The 20,952-nt window shown below is 46.0% G+C and overlaps 1 protein-coding gene across 1 annotated transcript in view; it reads left to right on the top strand.

The window, feature by feature from the left end:
- LOC118715275 overlaps positions 1-18,538 on the top strand; it is a 28,402-nt gene extending 9,864 nt beyond the window's left edge. Inside the window, exons 7-10 of the mRNA XM_045579223.1 lie at positions 6,696-6,803; positions 13,248-13,383; positions 17,112-17,218; positions 18,199-18,538. Of these exons, the coding sequence (XP_045435179.1) occupies positions 6,696-6,803; positions 13,248-13,383; positions 17,112-17,218; positions 18,199-18,416 (569 nt within the window). The 3' untranslated portion in view covers positions 18,417-18,538. The remainder of the gene's footprint in view (positions 1-6,695; positions 6,804-13,247; positions 13,384-17,111; positions 17,219-18,198) is intronic.
- The last annotated feature ends 2,414 nt before the right edge of the window (positions 18,539-20,952 follow it).

Raw genomic sequence — 20,952 nt, 5'->3', positions numbered from 1 at the left:
AGCGGATCCAGTTCCTATTAAGAGCTCTCTTTCTGGCTTACAGATGGCCGGCCTCTTGCTGTGTCCTCACATGGCCTTTCTAGGTACATACACTCTAGTACACACACTTACACACACACACACACACACACACACACACGCTCCCACACATGCACACACGCACATGCAGCACTCTCTGGTATCTCTCCAGTATGGGCACTGATTCTATATGACCAGGGACCCACCTTTATGACCTCAATTAAACCTTCATTACTTCCTAAGACAGGGGTGGGGAACCTCTGACCAGCAGGCCGCACAAGACCCAATAATCATTTGGGTTGGCCCTGCCGAGGCATTAGGGGTGAGTTAAGTAATGTTTGACCAAATATAGCAGGCTGGTTTTTAAGTTGATAATTTAGTGTGGCCCGAGAATGATGTTATACACACCCACGTGACCATTGGCAGACACAAGGTTCCCCACCCCAGTCCTAAGAGGACAGTAGGGGTTCAGAATGAGTCGCCCCAAGATGTACCGGGTATGTGAATTGTTTTGAACCAAAGGCCACCAAGACCTTGTGGGCTCAAAAGAAACTTCTACCCCAGCTTAACTACCTAGACCCGTGGTCGGCAAACTGCGACTCGTGAGCCACATGCGGCTCTTTGGCCCCTTGAGTGTGGCTCTTCCACAAAATACCATGGCCTGGGTGAGTCTATTTTGAAGAAGTGGCGTTAGAAGAAGTTTAAGTTTGAAAGATTTGGCTCCAAAGAAATTTCAATCTGTTGTACTGTTGATATTTGGCTCTGTTGACTAAGAAGAATTTGAATTAGGGGCCTTGCCCAAAACAAGAGATTTTTAGAGATAACCTCTGTTTGACTTATCTGTAGGGCAGGATAAACGACTAATTACTGAACATCTGCTCTTCTTCTTGCCCTGCAATGACCTTCCTTCCCTCTGAAGCCTCAAGGTGATCCTTAGCTCAGAGGGATGTGCTTCCTGGTTCACAGACAGCCGTCTTCTCGATTCATATGATCCTTCATATGATCCTATAATATATGATCCTTCATCAGAGGATCATATATTATAGATCTCATTATTGCTTCCTGTCTTTGCACCCCTCATGTATGGGGGGTTCCTAGACATACGTATGTGATTAAATTTGGTTATTTTCTCTTGCTAATTTGTCTCCTATTTGATTATTAGACCAGCCAAAAGGATGTTGAGAGTAGAAGACAGTGTTTTTGCTCCCCCTTAGCCCCATCTCCAAATATGGCCATCTGGGTGTTAAACTTAGGAATTTTGAGAGGACTCGGACTTCCTGTCCATAGCAGAAACGCACACAGCAGCTCTGAGTAAAAGTGCCTTCTACTTCAGAGCTGGACTAATACACCTCTGCTCAGGCAAATTAGTTTGCCCATCCTGATTTTACTTCTTTGCCAACAGGATTAGCCATAAATGGAAAAAATGGAGGGGCGGGGGGAGAGACACATGAGGCTAGAAAATGATTGTGGTCCATTACCAGCCCTCTCTCCTGACCACAGTGGGTATGGGTCCCAAGCCCGCCAGCTGGACTTGGCCACCCTAAAATGTGATTCTTGAGCAAAAGAACCTGTTACCCTACCCCCAACAGCCTGTGCTTTAGCTCACCCTGCCCGGCCCCCAGTTCTGGTCCCTTACAACCCTTATCTTGAAACAAGGCTGTTCCATTCTGTTGTGTCCACCCAAAATTCATATGTTGAAATCCTAATTCTCAAGATGATGGTGTTAGGAGGTGGAGCCTTGAGGAGGTGCTGAGGTCATGAGAGCAGAGCCCTCCTGAGTGGGATTTGGGATTTGTGCCCTCATAAAAGAGGCCCCATGCCGAAACCGGTTTGGCTCAGTGGTAGAGCGTCAGCCTGCGGACTGAAAGGTCCCGGGTTCGATTCCGATCAAGGGCATGTACCTTGGTTGCGGGCACATCCCCGGTAGGGGGTGTGTAAGAGGCAGCTGGTCGATGTTTCTTTCTCATCGACATTTCTGGCTCTCCCTCTCCCTTCCTCTCTGTAAAAAATCGATAAAATAAAAATAAAAAAAGAGGCCCCAGTACATATAATACCTTAATAAAAAAAAAAAATGAGGAAAACAAACAAACAAGAAGCCTCCGAGAGCTTCCTCCCCTCGGCCACGTGAGGTTACAGCGAGAAGACGGCTGTCTGTGAACCAGGAAGCCAGCTCTCACCCGACACTGAGTCTGCCGGTGCTGGGACACCAGAAGGAGGAAATGTTTGCTGTTTCTAAGCACCCCCAATGCACCAGGACACGGAATACCTGGAAACTTCCAGGGGGGTGAATGTGAGAGGGTGTAGATGATATGCTTTTTTTAATGTCCAGAGTCTCACCTTCCAGGACCTGATACCTGGGATTCATTTCCTTGGTCGCCATCATCACTTTACTTTGCCAAAGAAAGGCACATTTCTTCCCGATCCAGTATCTGAGCAGAGCGCCTTCCCTAGGGGACAAAAACAAAGAGGCAATTCGCAATATTAATGTAAGTGTTAAGAAAGTGAGTGTCTCTAATAAATCAGAGACAACCCACTTTTCACACATGGCTGGCTTCCAATTTTTGCTTTTAATGTAATTTAAGGAGAGCACAATCACTATTAACTGACAGGTTATTAAAAACCTTTTTTTCAATCAACCAGATGTGATTTCTAGCCTATAACTCAGGCGTTCACAGAATTGAATAGTATTGCTATGATAAAAATCATTCTAGAATTTCCCAGCTAAGTTTGAATTTTAGATTAAAAAATCTAAATAATTTGCCGAAACCGGTTTGGCTCAGTGGTAGAGCGTCGGTCTGCGGACTGAAAGGTCCCGGGTTCGATTCCGGTCAAGGGCATGTACCTTGGTTGCAGGCACATCCCCGGTGGGGGGTGTGCAGGAGGCAGCTGGTCGATGTTTCTCTCTCATCAACGTTTCTATCTATCTATCTCTCTCACTTTCTCTCTGTAAAAAATCAATAAAATATATTCTATATATATATATATATATATATATATATATATATATATATATATATATATATATATATATATATAAAGTTTATTATAAGTATGTCCCATGCAATGTTTGGATATAGTAACTAAAATAATTGTTCTTTATTTCTCTGACATTTAAATTGAACTGGGTGCCCTGTATTTGGGGCAGGGAGGGGGTGGGTAAGAAAGATTACGTCTGGCAACCCTATTCCCTTGCATCTGTATGAACAAGATTTCCCAGGATTTACAATTATCACAATGAAAAATAGAAATAGCATTGATGTGTCTGCCACATTTTAGCAGTAATATTCTTTAATGAATACAAGAATCTTTTTCTATATATATAAAAGGTAATATGCAAAGTGTCTCCTCTGGAGTTCAACAGGGAGACTGGGAGTTCAATTGCTCGCTATGACGTGCACTGACCACCAGGGGGCAGCATGGAATGAAAGAAACCCCAACGGGCAGCTGGGAAAGGAAGGTCTGGCAGCTGGAAGGCCCTAATTGGCCCTGGTCACCAGTCAGACCTAGGGATCCTGCCTGTGCATGGTTCTGTGCACTGGGCCTTGAGTTAGTTATAAAGACAAATATGTAAAACAACCATTTACCTCATTGACAGGCATTCAATAAATTTTATGTTTGTATTGAATTAGGATTTATCAAAATGTATAACATACATATGTTGTATTAATCAATCATATTCTTCTAAAAATTGATTAATTGCAGAAGACATTTTTAAAATATATATTTTATTGATTTTTTACAGAGAGGAAGAGAGAGGGATAGAGAGTTAGAAACATCGATGAGAGAGAATCATCGATCAGCTGCCTCTTACACACCCCCTACTGGGGATGTGCCCGCAACCAAGGTAGATGCCCTTGACCAGAATCGAACCCGGGACCTTTCAGTCCACAGTCCGACGCTCTATCCATTGAGCCAAACCGGTTTTGGCCATTTTTAAAACTTTAGATTTTAAAATATTAAATTTAAAGTATTAAAATTTTGATTTTTGTAAATGTAGCAATTTTGTTACGGAGAAGTGTTACAGGGTGAGCTATAGAAGACTCAAATATAAAATTTTGTGAAATAAGTAGAATGTGAATACAAATGAAAACTCAAGAAGAAAGGAGAATAAGGTAAAATTTTAAATCACTAAAGAAGAATTTGCTCATGTTTTGAGTTGTTCAGGATTGATTGATTGATTGATTGATTGATTTGAGAGAGGGGAAGGGATAGAGAAAGAGAAACTGATCAGTTGCCTCCCATACGCACTCTGACCAGGACTGAACCACAATCTACGTATGAGTCCTGATCAGAAATCAAACCCAAAACCTTGGCACATTGGGAGGACTCTCCAACCAATTGAGCTACCAGCCAGGGTGGTTGTTTGGAATTTTAAAAAACATATTTTTTATTGACTTCAGAGGGGAAGAGAAAGGAAGAGAGAGACAGAAACATCGATGAAAACAGAGAATCATTGATCAGTTGTCTCCTGCACACCCCCTACTGGGGCATGTGCCTTGACCAGAATCAAACCCAGGACCTTTCAGTCTTCAGGCCAGCACTTTACCCACTGAGCCAAACCAGCTGGGGCTGTTTGGAATTTTTTTTAAATAGAGGATGGTGGCTATCAGATCGCTTGGAAATTTAGATTCCATTTGATACATTTAAAAGAAAGGTAAGACAAATTTCATTTTTAAATGTCACATGTGCCATCTTTGCTAGAAATCTCATCCTTTGAAATTTTAAAACTTAGGATGACCAAGTTTAAATTCCAACCTCAGAACGTACCAGGTAGCTTTTCCGTAGTCCCCTTGGGTGCTATGAAAGCAGTGACGCTGGGAGGCCACGGCTCGGTAAGGCCCGGATGTTTGGTTCTCTCTCCTCCTCTGTGAGTTACTCCCGGACCTCCTCCTTCCCACCAGAGTCGGGCACAGTGGGTTTCTGTTGCTGACAAAGAGGCATGACTGCCTCACGATCCAAAGCCCAGTTTGTTTTCTGAATTACATGTTATCATGTATAATATGTAATCTTAGTAATGATGCTCCTTCCTCCCTCCCTCCTTCCTTCCTTCCGTCCCCAAGGTCTCTGTGCTCAAGCGTGTCCCTCCTTATCTGTGCCAAGTCCTGGTTCTTGGGAGACATTAGTGCAGGAAGCAAAGAGCCTGCCCCAGAGGAGAGGCTGGGAGCGCATTTGCCCGTGTGTGTGTGTGTGTGTGTGTGTGTGTGTGTGTGTGTGTCTGTGTGTCTGTCTGTGTGTGTGTGTGTCTGTGTGTGTGTGTCTGTGTGTGTGTGTCTGTGTGTGCATGTGTCTGTGTCTCTCTGTGTGTGGGTCTGTGTCTCTGTGTGTGGGTCTGTGTCTCTGTGTGTGTGTCTGTGTCTCTGTGTGTGTGTCTGTGTGTGTGTGTGTGTCCGTGTGTGTGTCTGGGTGTGTGTGTGTGTCTGTGTGTGTGTCCGTGTGTGTGTGTCTGTGTGTGCATGTGTCTGTATCTCTCTGTGTGTGTCTGTGTCTCTCTGTGTGTGTCTGTGTCTCTGTGTGTGTGTGTCATTGTGTGTCTCTGTGTGTGTGTGTGTCTGTGTGCAGGGGGGTGGGAGCCAGACAGTTTCTAAAAGGCATAACAAACATATACGGGCTACAGCTCGTTAGAAGGTGGAAAAATAAAACGTCAAGAGAGAGAGGCAAGTTTGGGAGTCTGGGGAAGGAGGATGGTGGGGTGTGATTTCAAACAGATGGTTGAGGGTGGGTCTCCTAGGAAAGGTAACCTTTGTGTACAGACACTGGAGGTGAGGGAGGGAGCCTGAGGATAAACCGGGAGCGCGTTCCAGATGGAGGGGATGGCCTGCCGGAGGCCCCAAGGAGCGAGCAGGGTGATAACTGGGACCAGGGATTTAGGGCCTTCTTAGCTAGGAGGGAGCAGAGTAGTTAGGATTTAGATTTGAGAAGGACCCCTCCATCTGTGTGGCAAACAGTCTGGGTGGGGAAAGGGGGAGGGCGTTTTATTGGGAGGCTGTTTTCAACCAGCTAAGGGTGCCTACCCAGGTGAGAGGAGGGTAGCAGAGAGGTCAGCTTCTGCATCTGTACCATTTCCTGCAAGAGACAGAAAAAGAAGGGTGTTATGACTCCAGTGATAATGCACTAATATTTTTTATAAAATATTTCAAAAAATATGTCCCTCTCTGCTACATTCTCCCAAACCCCAGGGATTTAGAGCCGTTTTGCAGTGGGCAGCTGTGGGGTGTGAAGAATCTATGGAAGGTTCTCGGGGCCCTACTTGGTTGCTTGTTCCCCTCAAGCCTTTGGGGAAATAAACATAAAAAAGACAGGACTGAGCTGAAGTGAACGCAGTTTTGACAGTGGGTGGGATAATTCTCTCTCCTGAGAAAGCTCTCTGCCCAAGTTGTACGTAAAATGAAGGCAATAAGCCAATAGGTAATTAAGTGTGTAAAAAACACATCCACTTTTTAAAATAAATGGGATAAGTGGTAGGAAATATCAACTAGGATTTGTATGGCTCTGTGGGTGTATTGCAGAAGTTGTTTATAATCTTTTCTTGGCATGTAATACAATAAATTCTTAGACATGATGCTTAAAAATAAACAATAAAACAAAAACAAAACAAAACAAAAAAAAACCATCCATGCATCTTTGAACAGGCTTTTTTTTTTTTTTTTTTTTTTTATCCTTTCTATTTTTCCTTACAGCCAGTCAGAGAGGAAGTTCAACTTTGAACCAAATGACGAAGTCCTCTGAAACTGGAACTGTGAAAACTACTTCAGGGAAGAAGAAGAAGAAGAAGAAGAGAAAAAAGGGTACTTTTGTTGTTGTTTCCATAGTTCCTCTCACTTCCTTCATCATGAAATCACTTCCTCTTTTCCTGGGCTGTGTGTGCGCACTGCTACTGTAATTACCCCAAACAGAAAGGTTGGCGGCCTTGAAGAACTGCCGGCTGCCTAGGGTCACTCTTTCAGTCACGTTGAGGAGAGACACTGTCCTCAAGGCCGTTTTGGCTGGTGAGTGAGGGATGCAGGAAGGGATGTCCCTGGTCCCTGGTCCCAAGGAGCTTACCTTCTGGACCTTCGAGCTGCCTCCGTTGAAGATGGTTATCCTGCCCCCGTGAGCTCCTGCCTCTCGGCGGTATTAGTTCCTGAGGGCTGCCAGAGCCAAGTACCACAGACCAGGTGGCTTAACGAGTAGCAACACACTGCCTCACGATGCTGGAGCCTGGAAGTCAAGGTCGAGATGTTGGCAGGGTTGGCTCCTCCCGGAGGGCCTAAGGGAGGATGGGTTCCAGGCCTCTCACAGCTTCTGGTGCTTTGCTGGCAGCCTGTGGAATCCTTGGCTTGAAAGGACCCCAACCTTGGCCTTGGCGTTCTCCTTTTGTGTGTGTCTGAGCCCAGATGGCCTCCCTTTATAAGGACACCAGTCACGTTGGATTAGGGCCCACTCTGATCTAGATATGGCTTCATCTAGGTTAATTATGTCTGCCACGACCCTGTTTCCAAATAAGGTCACATGCCGGTGAACTGGGGGCTTCCACATGGGAATCCGGGAGGAGACAAAAGTCAACTCGGTGTGTAGGATACACACCCAGGAAACAGCAACAACACAAGCAGCATCTGCCAAGGGCCACACGTGGACCCTGGGTTCAGAGAAGGGACAGAACTGGGGAGACGTTTCTGTGAACGAGCCAAGATCCGGCCTGATGCAGAAGGAAAGAAAGAAAAGGCTTAATGAGGAAACACTAAGCCCCCTGCCCCTGCCGCTGGAACGAGAGGGTGGGGGGGCGCGCCTGGCAGGAGGTATGGGGCCCATGAACGAGGACCTCACACATCAGACGAAGCGTTGGACCTGACCCAGCAGACAATGGGAGCCGTTAAAGCCTTTTGTCTCCCAAGGGAGCCTGAGCCTCACATCAACAGGAACACCTTGTGTGGAGTGTACATTTGTTTTATAGTTTCTCACAAGAGCAGACCATTTTCATGCAAAGCAAATGTAAGCACAGCTCCTCACGTCTGATGGATTCTTTTGAAGTCCTGAGGTCTTTGGTTGGCGGTGAGTTTGGCCTTGGGTAGAGGAGTTCTACTTGTTTCAGCTTCAGCGGCTTCCCATCAGCCTCCGGGGCAAGGAGTGCAGATGGTTTCCATTTGGCCCCGATTGGAAGCAGGCAGACTGTCTTTATGCTGCTCCTTGTGGGCGGCAGGCCGAGGGCCCGCTGCTCGGACAGACGGACTCACAGCACCGTGTGAATCAAAGCCCCACTCAGAAGCCTGACGCCCTCTAAAAGTCCCCTCCAAGTGCATAATTACAAGAACCTGACAGTGTTACACTTAGCAGCCATTTAAAAGTTACTAGAAGAGGCAAGGGGTTCCATTTCTGTGCTTCTAGAAGGGAAATGTCCGTTTGTCCAAGTCAGTCCCGCCTCAAAGCACCCCGGACGCAGATTGCTCCCCGCGCACCAAGGTCTGAACCAGTAGGTCAGAGGCAAGGCTCGAGAATTTGCTCTCCTCTCAAGTTCCCAAGTGCTCTGACTCTGAAAACCACAATGGCTTTAGCCTTGGGAGAAAACCAGCTTGCCTCTCTATGTCTGTTGCTCAGGGAAGAAAATCAGAGGCACAGGGAAGCTCCGAGGTGCCTTTTCTCTGCCATGGCAGCCATAGAACAAACAGGGCCCAGGCCCATTTCTGTTCTGGCTTCTCTGTCTCTTCCAGACCCCATCTGGCCCACCTCTGAGCCCCATGGCTCTGTACCAGGGCCCTGTGAGAATTAGGGACCCTGAACCTGAGGGTGTCCGCACTCTGGTGAGTGATGTTGGTTTGGCCTATGCCCCGTCACAGGCCCATCAGCCCATAAAGAGCCAGAGATGGAAGTTCACTGCAAGGTCATCAGGAACCACCATCTGCAGATAAGTTATCTTCCCTGAGCCCCATTCAGCCAGGCCCAACCCGTCGCCTCAGGCCCCAAACATTCCTGGAAGACCCTGCATGCCCCATCCTAAGTCAGCTCTGCTTCCCTGCCCAAGCCCACCATAGCTCTTCCCTCCATAGCTCTCAGGGTTGTCTTCGTTCTTGAGGATTTAGGACTGAGCAGCAAAATCCAACCATAACATGGTCAGTCCACAGCCTGGGATTGTCAGACATTTACTGGCCCAAGTGGCCCAAGTGGCCAATTCACTTCCCCCAAAACAAGGCTTACAGCATAGCATCGGCATGCTGACGGCACGAAGGAATTCCAAGGTCAAGTTCCAAAGTCAAGATGTAATCTTCAAAAGAACTTTATTAGTTCCAAACCAGGAAGTTACTGGTCATAACCCTGAAGTGACTTGACTTGGGGTTTTATCCTGGGGTGGTACTGAACGGTGGGGACCTTCATGGGCAGGTTCCAGGGTCTGAGGTGCGAATCAGCCAGCACTAATTACGCTTTACTTCCTTAAGACCTGCAGTCAAGCGAATGCAACTTTCTGTTCTGGTTTATGCATCTCTGGCCATTACACAGGCGGTCACAATGCTTTTTGTTCTTTCAGTGGGGGGTTGGGGAGGGTGGGGGGGTGGAAGCTATTTTTAACAAGCTTTAAAAAAAACAAACAAAAAAAAACTATCTCAAAAAGATGATCCTACCGGGATACCGGGACTTGGCGTCCACAGATGAACATTTGAGGAGTCGTTCAGCAAAACAGTCCGGTGCCCACCAGCAGGTGTGGTGCCCACCTACCCTGGCAGTCCCCGAAGAGGCCAGAGGAGGAAGGACACGCTGAGGAGCCTTCTCTGTGGAGCGTCCGGGTCCATGAAAATTCCTACTTACCCTTTGGATGCCGGTCCACGCAGGAAAAAGAGCTCTCTCTGGGAGGAATGAGGAAAGGTTCGTCAACTGGAAAAGAGAGGGCGTTCCGGGCAAAGGGGCCGCGGGACTCAAGGCCGGCCGTGAAAGTGCCCGGCCTGTGAGGGCTGGGCGTGCGGGAGCAGCGCGGTCACTGGGAGGGAGATGAGGGATGTCGCTGGGAAGGCCGGGCCACCCACGGGGCCAAAGCCACGAGTGCCGATGAGGAGTGAGACTTTCTCCCGGGCGCAGAGGAAGGCCGCAGTGCTTTTGAGGCAAGGCAGTGGCATGAGAATCAGACTCTTGAAAAGAACCTCAGGCAGCTTTGCAAGAATTATATTTTAGGCAGAGGGACAGCGGGACAGTGGGAGATGAGTGTGGAGAGTTTTACGACAGTGCGGGGGAGAGAGGTAGAGTACAGAGCTGAGGCTGCAGAGCTGGACAGACGAGAGTCCCAGTGTATTTAGGAGGAGAGTTGACAACACCTGGCATTGGGTTTTCAGCGAGGGTGGTGAGAAAGACTCTGCAGTCAGGAACACATGGGGGATCTGGGCAGTTCACCAAAGAGGAAGGGGAGGGGGAGGCACAGAGGTGGGAGAGCTCACATTGGATCTATGGGGTGGCTTCCAGGGAAGATGTGCAGTTGTCGGCAGTCTATGTCTGATCCTCAGAAAGCCCGTGGCAAAAGTGGGGGGACACCTTACACATAGAGAGTCTTCACCAGGTTGCCCCCATGCCAGTGTTTCCGTGACTTAAAAAACCTAGAAACGAAACTGGGAAGTGGGGCAGTATTGTTTACGGCACTCTGAGTGCCTCTACGGCTGTCACTCCACCACGCCTCCCAGTCCATCTTCACAGCGCACCCAAGGGATGAGTACTATGATCTCTGTGTTAGCAACGAGGCAGATTAGGTTCAGAGAAGTTTGGCGACTTTCTGGAGAGTTACACAGCATTCTCCAGAGAGATTTTCTTAAAAATATATATTTTATTGCTTTTTCACAGAGAGGGAGAGAGATAGCTAGAAACATCGATGAGAGACAAACATCAATCAGCTGCCTCCTGCACACCCCCTACTGGGGATGTGCTGCAACCAAGGTACATGCCCGGGAATCGAACCCGGGTCCTCTCACTTTGCAGGCTGACGCTCTCTATCCACTGAGCCAAACCAGTTTCGGCCAGAAAGAGATGTCAAACCCGGAGATGCTGCCCATTTTTCTGTGCCTCTTGGCACAATCGGCATGGCTATGCCACTGCCAAGTTCTCCGAGATGGGAATAAATGAAAGTGGTCATTGTTGGTGAGGTTCTTTTTAAAATAAAGACATGTAAGGTTGGGTAAGAATAGGTTGAGGTGCACAGCTGGGGTGGATCGAGTGAGTGTTACCAGGGGCTGAGCATAGACTCACCTTGACTCCAAGGAAGTTGTTTTCCATCCAGAAAAAAAGAAAGAAAAGGAAAAAAAAGGATTTGGTCTGAGCAGCATCAGCCTCCGGCCCTTCTCATAGGGCACGTGACTTGCTGGCCGTCGAAATTCTGGAGAGTAGTTTGAACTAGCATTTTCCAACCTGATAGTTATCATGTTGTTACCTCCCTTGCCACTAGTTGGAGGGAGGTCTGGATTGTTCTTGGGGGGTGAAGGGAGGAGGGATGTGAGTTGTGCCAGGCCAATGGCAGGCCCGGGAGCTCCCTCCCTCCCCAGCGGCACACAGTGGGGCCAGGCCGGCTACACTGGGGATGTGGACTGGCTGTGGCTGCCTCTCTCCTGCACAAGAATGTGGCCTGTGGCCGTGGCCCCATTCACCCCATGTTTTATCGTAACCTTAACTTTTCAGAGACATTTATATTCCTGAAGGGATTGGATGAATAGAAATATCATATTCTCTGTATTTTCATGAATCTCAAGACATTATGAGCTACACTGGACTTGGAAAAACAAGGAACAGTGAGATAGAAGTTTCCACAGTATGATTGCATTCTGTTTCTCTTACTCATGGACTCGCTCATTTAGTCAACAAGCAGTTATCAAACACCTGCACGGTGCCAGATACTATTCTAGCGTGTTAGCACCATTGTATGACTCATGTTTGTCATTCGCTATCGTCCCCATGCCCAGGATGTGAGGACAAATGAAATTTGGACAAATGAGGTGTATCCTCAATAAAACCAAAGGACAGGCTAGTTTTCTCCCTCCGACTGTGTTAGAGGCAAAGAAATCCTGTCACTTCTATTCAATAATCCAGCAGATTAGATTCATATTTAAAGAAACCAATGGAATCTTTTTAAAAAACATACTTAAAATAACTGGCAAAACTAGAATGGCCCAATGTCCCTCTCCCTGACAGGAGTTCTCTTTCCTAATTTGAAAATGTATACTTACTTACCACCAACTCTTCTCTCTTCTCACTAGTTAGCATTCACTTCCTGTCAGCTTCATGAGGGCAGGGAGTTCTGTTTCCTGTTGGGTTCCTGTCGCCTCGAACAGGGCCTGGCACATAATGGGAGCTCACAGATATTGCCTGCTGAATGCACTCAAGTCCAAGACCCCTGTCTAGCCCTGGGGTTATGTTCTCAAATCATAGATTTTTGCACGATAGGCAAACTTAGTGAGCCTATAAAATCCCTTAAATTGCCCCCACAAACCACATGCAGAGATATGATCTCCAAGTCTTCCTGGCATTGGGACAGATTATTGTTTTCCAGTTGAGCCCAGGATGAAGTGGTTGGTAGGGTTTAGAGAGTCCTGTTGCAGACGCAGCATATAACTGCGAGCACTTGGAGCCCCCCCCCCCCCCCCCCCATCCCCTAAAGCAGCCTGCCTTTGGGACTGGAGCCTCAGCCCTGCCCTCTCACACTTCCTGAGCGGATGAGCCACACCGTTTCTCTTCCTCCATCCCCGTCCTGCATTTTTTCTCTGCTAAACTCCTAAACTTGATCTGGCGTTAATTAAACGCATACAAGATGCACTCTACAGCTGGACAGACTGACAAAGGTGGACCAGGCTCCAGGACCACTGGCCTCAGGCATGCAGTCTATGAAGGCAGAATGGTTCTTTTGCCTTTGAACTTGTCCTTCTAGAAAGAAAAAGGAAAAAAGTGACAACTCTATAGGCTCTTTTAAAAGCCTGAACCCCGTATATGGGCCATCACTTCCCCAGGATCAGTGGATAATTCATTCTTCTGTCAAGAAAATCCAGAGACCTTGATTTCTTCTTTAGCAAAAGTAAAGGAAGCAATCTCAGTCTTCAATGAAATGTCCTTCAGGCAATTTGGAGCGTTGTTGTTGTTTTTTAATGAGTTCTTAAATTACTTGTATTTCCTTAACTGTATGACAAAAAAAATGCATCTGCCCACACAAGTGAAATAAGTCTGTATGGTTCTTAAAAACCCGTTGTAAACAGGGGAACTATTGTCTAAAAAATAACACAACACAACTTTTCTCGTAGGAACCAAGAAAAAGATGAAAGGTCTGACGGAGGCTGGGCCTTGGTTAGTGAAATTGTATTTGGCCGATAATGGCATAGATGGAAAAGGGAAAGATGGAGAAAACAGTTTGTTGGAATTCACTCAAATCTTAACATGGTGAGTAGAAAATGGAGAGATTTTACGTGTTCATCTTCCAGAACTAGTGCTTGGGATAAATCATGGGGACAGTTATTTAACTGCACCTTGTTAACCGTGCTGAGTGAGGTTTTTCCTCTCTGGGAGAGAAGCAGGAACCGGTCTTGGTCTTGGGATGAGATCCTAAGGGAAGGCCGACACGCACAGAAATGGCATGGCGGACCGGCATTTTGCTTTCTGCTCAGCCACACTACAGATGACGGCAGAACTGGCTACAGAATTTGTGGGGACCCAACCTGGCTGGCATGGCTCAGGGGTTGAGCTTTGACCTACGAACCAGGGGTCACAGTTTGATTCCCAGTCAGGGCCCATGATTCTCTCTAGTCATTGATATTTCTAGCTCTCTCTCCCTCTCCTTTCCTCTCTGAAATCAATAAAAATATATTAAATTTTTAAAAAAGAGCTAAAACCGGTTTGGCTCAGTGGATAGAGTGTTGGCCTGCAGACTGAAAGGTCCCAGATTCGATTCCGGTCAAGGGCATGTACCTTGGTTGCAGGCACATCCCCAGTAGGGGGTGTGCAGGAGGCAGCCGATTGATGTTTCTCTCATCGATATTTCTAACTCTCTATCTCTCTCCTTTCCTCTCTGTAAAAAATCAATAAAATATATTTTTAATAAATAAATAAAAAAGAATTTGTGGGGGACCCGGTGCAAATGCAAACTCATGAGCCCTCATCTCATATTAAGGATTTTAGGATGAAAATAGCAGAGCTCAGCCGAAACCGGTTTAGCTCAGTGGATAGAGCGTTGGTCTGCGGACTGAAAGGTCCCAGGTTTGATTCCAGTCAAGGGCATGTACCTTGGTTGCGGGCACATCCCCAATGGGGGATGTGCAGGAGGCAGCTGGTCGATGTTTCTCTCTCATCGACGTTTCTAGCTCTCTATCTCTCTCCCTTCCTCTCTGTAAAAAATCCATAAAGTATATATTAAAAAAGAAAAAGAAAAAGAAAATAGCAGAGCTCTGTACTGAGTGAGGAGCACGTCTGAGCATGGGGCCCTGTGCAGCCAACGGCCGGCTCCGTGTGCCGGGCTTGTAGACACCACTAATGCGCGCCAGCGGGCAGTCCCTTCCCCATGCCTTTTTTTAAAAAATATATTTTATTGATTTTTATGGAGAGGAAGGGAGAAGGATAGAGAACTAGAAACATCAACGAGAGTGAAACATGGATTAGCTGCCTCCTGCACACTCCCTACTGGGGATGTGCCCACACCGAGGTACACGCCCTTGTCCGGAATCGAACCTGGGACCCTTGAGTCCTCAGGTCGACGCTCTACCCACTGAGCCAAACCGGTTAGGGCTCCCATGTCCTTTTAATTCTGACACTGAACGCGTCGTAAATCTTTTTGTTCTCCCTTTGAGAGCATCCTCATTGAGGAACACTGGAGATTAAAACACTCGCTTGGCATCTTCGAATCCTACGTCCTGGCTCTCCTCGAGCAGACTGCCTGGTTCCCGCTCCTGCTCCAGCTTCCCCAGCAGAATCATCTCAGGCGCGTCACGTAGCTTCTCCGTACCTGTTTCCTCGTTTGTATAATGAACGGGGATAATGATCGTGCCTAACCCACGAGGGTGTTTTAGGGTTAAATGAGACTGTGTGTGTAGGGTGCTGCATGCAGTGCTCGGGCGCCAGCTGGCACCTTAATACAAACCGGCAAAAAGGGCCCCTCTGGGCAGAGGAGTTAAAAGAGGCACCACCTCTGGCCGGGGAGTCCGAGGCCGTCGCCCCTTCCAGATCTGTGTTTCGGGGCCCAGGACCTGGAGTTCAGCCGCACCCACACCCGTGGAGGGCCCCTTGTGCCAGGCACAGGCGTAGGCGTGTGGGTGACCATGATCACAGCTGATGCAGAGTGAACGCTCTGTAACCACAGCTGCCGGGAGGGAGCTGTGCGGAGTGGTGGCTAAGCCCAGGGCCTCTGATCTCAGACCGAGGTGCAGATCTGTGGAGCTGTCAGGTTTATCGTCAATACTATCCACCCACCTTCTGTGCATCCTGCTTCCTCCCTGAGGCATGCCTGTTCTCTCCCAGCTTGTCGGAAGCAGTTGGACACAGTCAGGCCATTCAGGAATCCAGAGTTGGTCAAGCCCTGATTAGACAGACTGTGTAGTCCTTGGGGGCAAGGCCTTCAAGAGGGAGAGTCTGCGGTTTGGCTCAATGGATAGAGCGTCGGCTTGGGGACTGAAGGATCCCAGGTTCGATTCCAGTCAAGGGCATGTACCTTGGTTGCAGGCATATCCCCAGTAGGGGGTGTGCAAGAGGCAGCTGATCGATGACTCTCTCTCATCGATGTTTCTAACTCTGTATCTCTCTCCCTTCCTCTCTGTACAAAATCAATAAAAATATATTTAAAAAAAAAGAAAAAAAAGAGGGAGAGTCTGGCGGGGTCACTCAGCCCTGGCCTTGGATTCTGGCTGCGGAATCAGCAGGAAGTGTGCACAGGGAGCAGCCTTGTCCTCACTTATTGACCCTAACCAAGATTTCCTATCCCCACCCATGGTAAGAACTCAAAACGGTTTTATCACAGTTTCTTTCAAGAGTGGGGGCCATGTGTGAAATTCCTTGTTACCCTGCAATGCTAGGCACATGAGAATATGCACGTACTAAGTACGCACTCGTTATATAGCATTCTTGCTGTTGCGTTTTGCAAGATGCTTCCATAGGAACGGCTGCACTCTGTGTTCACCACAGCCTCATGACACAGGCAGAAGAACCCTTTCCAGGCGGCTTTAGAGATGAGCACAGTGAGGCCCAGGAGGCACGTGATTGACAAGAGATAGAAGCTGCCCAGGAACCCAGGCCTTCACCCAGATTCCCTGTCCACTCATGATGCCAGAAATTCCCAAAGACAAGTCGGCTCAATAATCCTCAATGAAATTCGAAAAATTCGAAAGACAGGTAGAATGTTCATTTTTCATGAAGCTAAACTTGCTTGATTTTAAAAAGCTATCCCGTAGCCCAGCCGGTGTGGCTCAGTGGATTGAGTGTCAACCCATGCACCAAGAGACCACTGCTTCCATACCCAGTCAGGGCACACACCCGGGTTGCAGGCTCCATCCCCAGTAAGGGGCATGCAAGAGGCAACTGATCTATGTTTCTATCTCTTCCTTTGCCTCTCTCTAAAAATCAATAAAATCATGTTTTTGTTTGTTTTTAAATATTATGGCCTTCCTAATTTCATGTGAAAATGTTTGTTCTTTTATAGTGTTGCTAGGTAAGAGTTGTAATTTATTGGACATAATAAAATTTGCCAAACTGATCTTTGTCGGTCCTCCCAAGTTTTTTGTTTTGTTTGTTTGCTTGTTTGTTTAATATTTTACTGTTGTGTAGAATCTGGGAAGCCCTGACAATACTATCATTATAAATAAATAAATGAATGAATGAATGAATGAATGAATGATTTAAGGCAACCAAAAATCCTTATCCTACCAACTTACTTAGAATAGACATCCAAACTAGAGGTTAAATTGGGGGGGGGGGGGGGGAAGAAATGGATTCAGGAGGTCTGGTTTCAAACTGAGTCAGTGCATTATCTTTGGAACCCGGGGAGGGGGTGGAGGAGAAGGGGGGGGGGGGTGGAGGGGGAAGAGGATCTAAAAAGAAAGATCATACTCCAAAATAACCGAAGTGAGTTTCTCTGAATAACCATGCTTGGAGCAACGCCATTTTGTTTTGTCATTTTCTTTGGTCAGCCTGATCCGATACTCTGCTCACTTAAAGGAACTTGACCTTGGAAACAATGCCCTGGGAGAAATGGCTGCTATTGACATACTTGAAGCGCTGAGAGCCAGAAAGACAGGTAGAGTGTCTTCAGTCTGTGTCCCTGCCTCCTGTCTGCATCCCACTCATCCCCAGCTGCTGTGCTATCCACACCAGCTGGGTGTCCTACAATTCAGCTGCTGACACTATCGCCCTGCAGTCAGCATCAGACTCCACGTGGTGAGGGCTCTGTCCCCCAAGACTGCCCTCCCCTTCAGCAGCCAATTGCAAGACCAGGTTTTCACTTGTGCTTCTGATGGGCTGGTTATAAATCAGGGATTCCCATGACCCCTCACTGGGTTCAGTTAATTTGTTAGAGCCCCTCATAGGACTCAGGAAGCCAGTTTACTCACCGGATTGCCAGTTTATCACAAAAGATATTAAAGGATACAAATCAACAAACAATCATACCTCGGGTGAGATTCCAGACACAGGAGCTCTGTCCTCGTGGAGTTGGGCTGGTTGCTGGCATGTGGAAGCATCCTGGTTCCCATCCTAGAAGCTCTCTGAACTCTATGCTTTTGGGTCCTTACGGAGGCTTTGTTACAGAGATAACGGGGTTAGGAAGTCCAGTTAGAAGGCTACCACAACCATCAGGTGAAATACATAGACAGTGGGAAAAGAGAGGACCAGTGGGAGTTATTACAGAAATAAATTGTCACTGGTTACTCACATCAAGAAGGTATAGGGAAAGGGTATTAAGTATGATGAAAGTTTCCCAGTTAATAAGAATGTGGGAGCCTTAGGCTGGGTGGCTCAGTTGGTTGAGAGTTATCCCATGCATCGGTTGTACAATCCCCAGTGGGGGTATGCAGGAGGCAGCTGATCTCTCTCTCTCTCTCTCTCTCTCTCTCTCTCTCTCTCTCTCTCTCTCATTCTTTCTCTCTAAAATCAATAAAAACATATTATTAAAAAAAATAATGTGGGAGAAGGGCCCTTTCAGAAGCCTGTGACTCAGTCCATCAAATGGAGAGTGTGAGGTACCCTATCCATTTACTACTATGTTCTTCCCCCTCTCAGGTAAACTCCCAGTCTTAAAGGTTACAGTTACCCCTCAGATCTCTTCGGACACCTTCAGATCTATTTGGAAAAGCAGCAATAAATCTAAGGTTACCGGTAAAAGGAAGAAAAAGGTATGCTCTTGGATGTTTGTTCCTGTTAGTTACAGCCACCAGGGGGCGCTGTATAGACCATGCACACTAAACTGGGCAGACTATTACAGCAGATTTTGCACTTGATACTATGGTGAGAATTTTGGTTCTAAGTTAACAGTCCTCTAAGCCATCATTCCATTCTAATGAATGGTTATTGCACACACAAAAAAACCCACTTTTTAAAAAAAATTTATGATTTCTTGTTCATTCTTTTACAGGTTAAACACTGAATGTGGATGCCATGTTACCTTATGGATGCTATTTCCATGGCCAGTGAGACACACATATAAAGATATTGCTTGTTATGTGATAATATTTTTCACTATAACCAATTCTCTTTCAAGTTCTAAAGTTTGATAAGACTGTTGTGTGAAAGTTCAAAGTAGTTTTAATGCTATCATGCTTGTCATTTTCTAAAATTTGCGTTTCACAGTAAGCCTTAGTAAAAAATAAAAAATTAAAAAAAATTAAAAAAAGGTGAGATTCTTCTCTAGGGCTTTTTCTCTTGTACATGCGAAAGTTATAATTTGAAGAAAGTCTTGACTTTTATCTCAGAGTCTTCTTTCATAAATATATCTGTAGTTGGGAACAATAGGAATGTTTGGAAATAATAACCACTTTCTAAAAGATAATATCCCCCAAGCGAGGAAATGTCTAGTCACTCTACCCCCAATTCAGAGCTCAGACGGCTCCAGGGGAAATGGTAGAGGTATGGCTGATCAATGCATAGATGTAAATTAGATTAAGTTGAATTTTATATGACATGATAATGTGGTACAGGAATGAGAAGCACCTTTTTTAGTCGGAATTAAAAAAAAATAGAATTCTCTGTGGAAATCTGTTACTTTTAACATATGACCTTGGGCAAGTCAGTTAACCTGGTGCCTCACTTTCCCCTGAGGTAAGACCGATAAGAATGCTAGCTTTCTCATTTTGTAAGCTTGAGTGAGATGGCACATGCCAAGCATTGTAGGACAATGCCTGTTTCATAGTGCACGCTCAAAAATAAACCAGTGGCTGTTATTAGTGTTGATGTCAGAATTGAGTGACCACGGGCATTTCACTTTGAACAGCTACACAAGAAAAGCAGAATGGACCAAACTGACTTAAAATAAATGTACATTGGGGGGGGGGGGGAAAGAAAAGAAAAGAAAAAAGACGACTTAAGACTGCTCTATTTTGAACTAGAAAAAGAAAAAAGAAAAAAAAAACTTGTTATTTTTCCATGTACAAGTCTAATAAATGCTGGCAAATCCATGGAACCAAACTAATGTGGAGGTGCAGTTGGGCATAATAAATTATGTCCACCTTGAGGCTTGCTAGGAAGACAAGACCTCATGCATTATAAGTAAACAACAATAGAGACCCAGAGCTGAAATAATATAACAAACCTTTCCCATTTATAAATCCAGTGTGTGAAACCTTCTGAGACCTTATTCCTACTTTAAAAAACAACCTCTTTTGAAATGTGCCACTAACATCCATGGGTGGGAGTGTAAAGTCTATGTTCTATCTTTTGGCAATGTCTATCAAGATGAAAAATAGACAGCTTCTGACCCAGGCATTCTATTCCTAGAAATTTGTTTTACAGATATACTCTGACACATGTGCAAGGAAATATATGCAGCACTGTTTATTATACATTAGAAACAATTAAATGTGTCTCAAAGGGTTCTCAGGGCAATAAATCACAGGAAAGTATGTGGTGGGATGCTACATAGCCATTAAAAAGAATAATGTGCCTATATACAAGTGTTTATGTGGACAGATGTCATAGAAGTACTATTAAATAAAATAAAAAAGCGGGCTACAGAGCAGTATATGTAAAAAATTCATATCGAAAACTAATCGAGCCCTAGCTGGTTTGGCTCAGTGGACAGAGTGTCCCTGTGCTAGCAATAGACACCCGACTTCAAAACTGTCACCATTACTTCTCTGGACCTCATTCCTCCTACATAGAAAGGGAGGAGGTTAAGCTAAATTAAAGGTTCACAAAGAGTGGCCCCCAGGGTTCCTGGGAACTTTTCAGAGGTCAAGATCATTTACATAACAATACTCAGAGCTATTTTCTCTCTTCATCTCTCTCTCTCCCTCCCTCCCTCCCTCCCTCCCTCCCTCCCTCCCTCTCTCTCTCTCTCTCTCTCTCTCTCTCTCTCTCTCTCTCTCTCTCTCTCTCTCTCCCCAGTGTTTTCCTGAAGCTACATGATTTGCGAGGTCATTGCTCTTAAGATAATTTGTAATGAGTTTATTGTTGTTATTTTTTAATGAATTAATACATTGCCCTGCTCGATGTGGCTCTGTTGGCTGGAGCATCCATCATCCTGTACACCAGAAAGGTGGTGAGTTTAATTCCTGGTCGGAGCACATACCCAGGTTGTGGATTCCACCCCTGGTCAGGGTGTGTGCAAGAGACAACCAATCTGTTTCTCTCTCATCAATGTTTCTCTCTCTCCCCCTTCCTCTCTTTAAAGTATATATATATATGTATATATGTATGGATGTATGTATATATGTGTGTACATATGTATGTATATGTATATATATTTATTTATTTAATGTTTTTGTTTTAATTTCTTAACATATATTCTCCACAATCAAAAGCCTCTTGAGATCCTAGTAA

The sequence above is a fragment of the Pipistrellus kuhlii genome, unplaced genomic scaffold (genome assembly GCF_014108245.1).
Source record: "Pipistrellus kuhlii isolate mPipKuh1 unplaced genomic scaffold, mPipKuh1.p scaffold_m20_p_11, whole genome shotgun sequence".
NCBI classification, from domain to species: domain Eukaryota; kingdom Metazoa; phylum Chordata; class Mammalia; order Chiroptera; family Vespertilionidae; genus Pipistrellus; species Pipistrellus kuhlii.
Note: the sequence above shows the minus strand (reverse complement) of the source record. Positions and strands in the feature narration are given on the sequence as shown.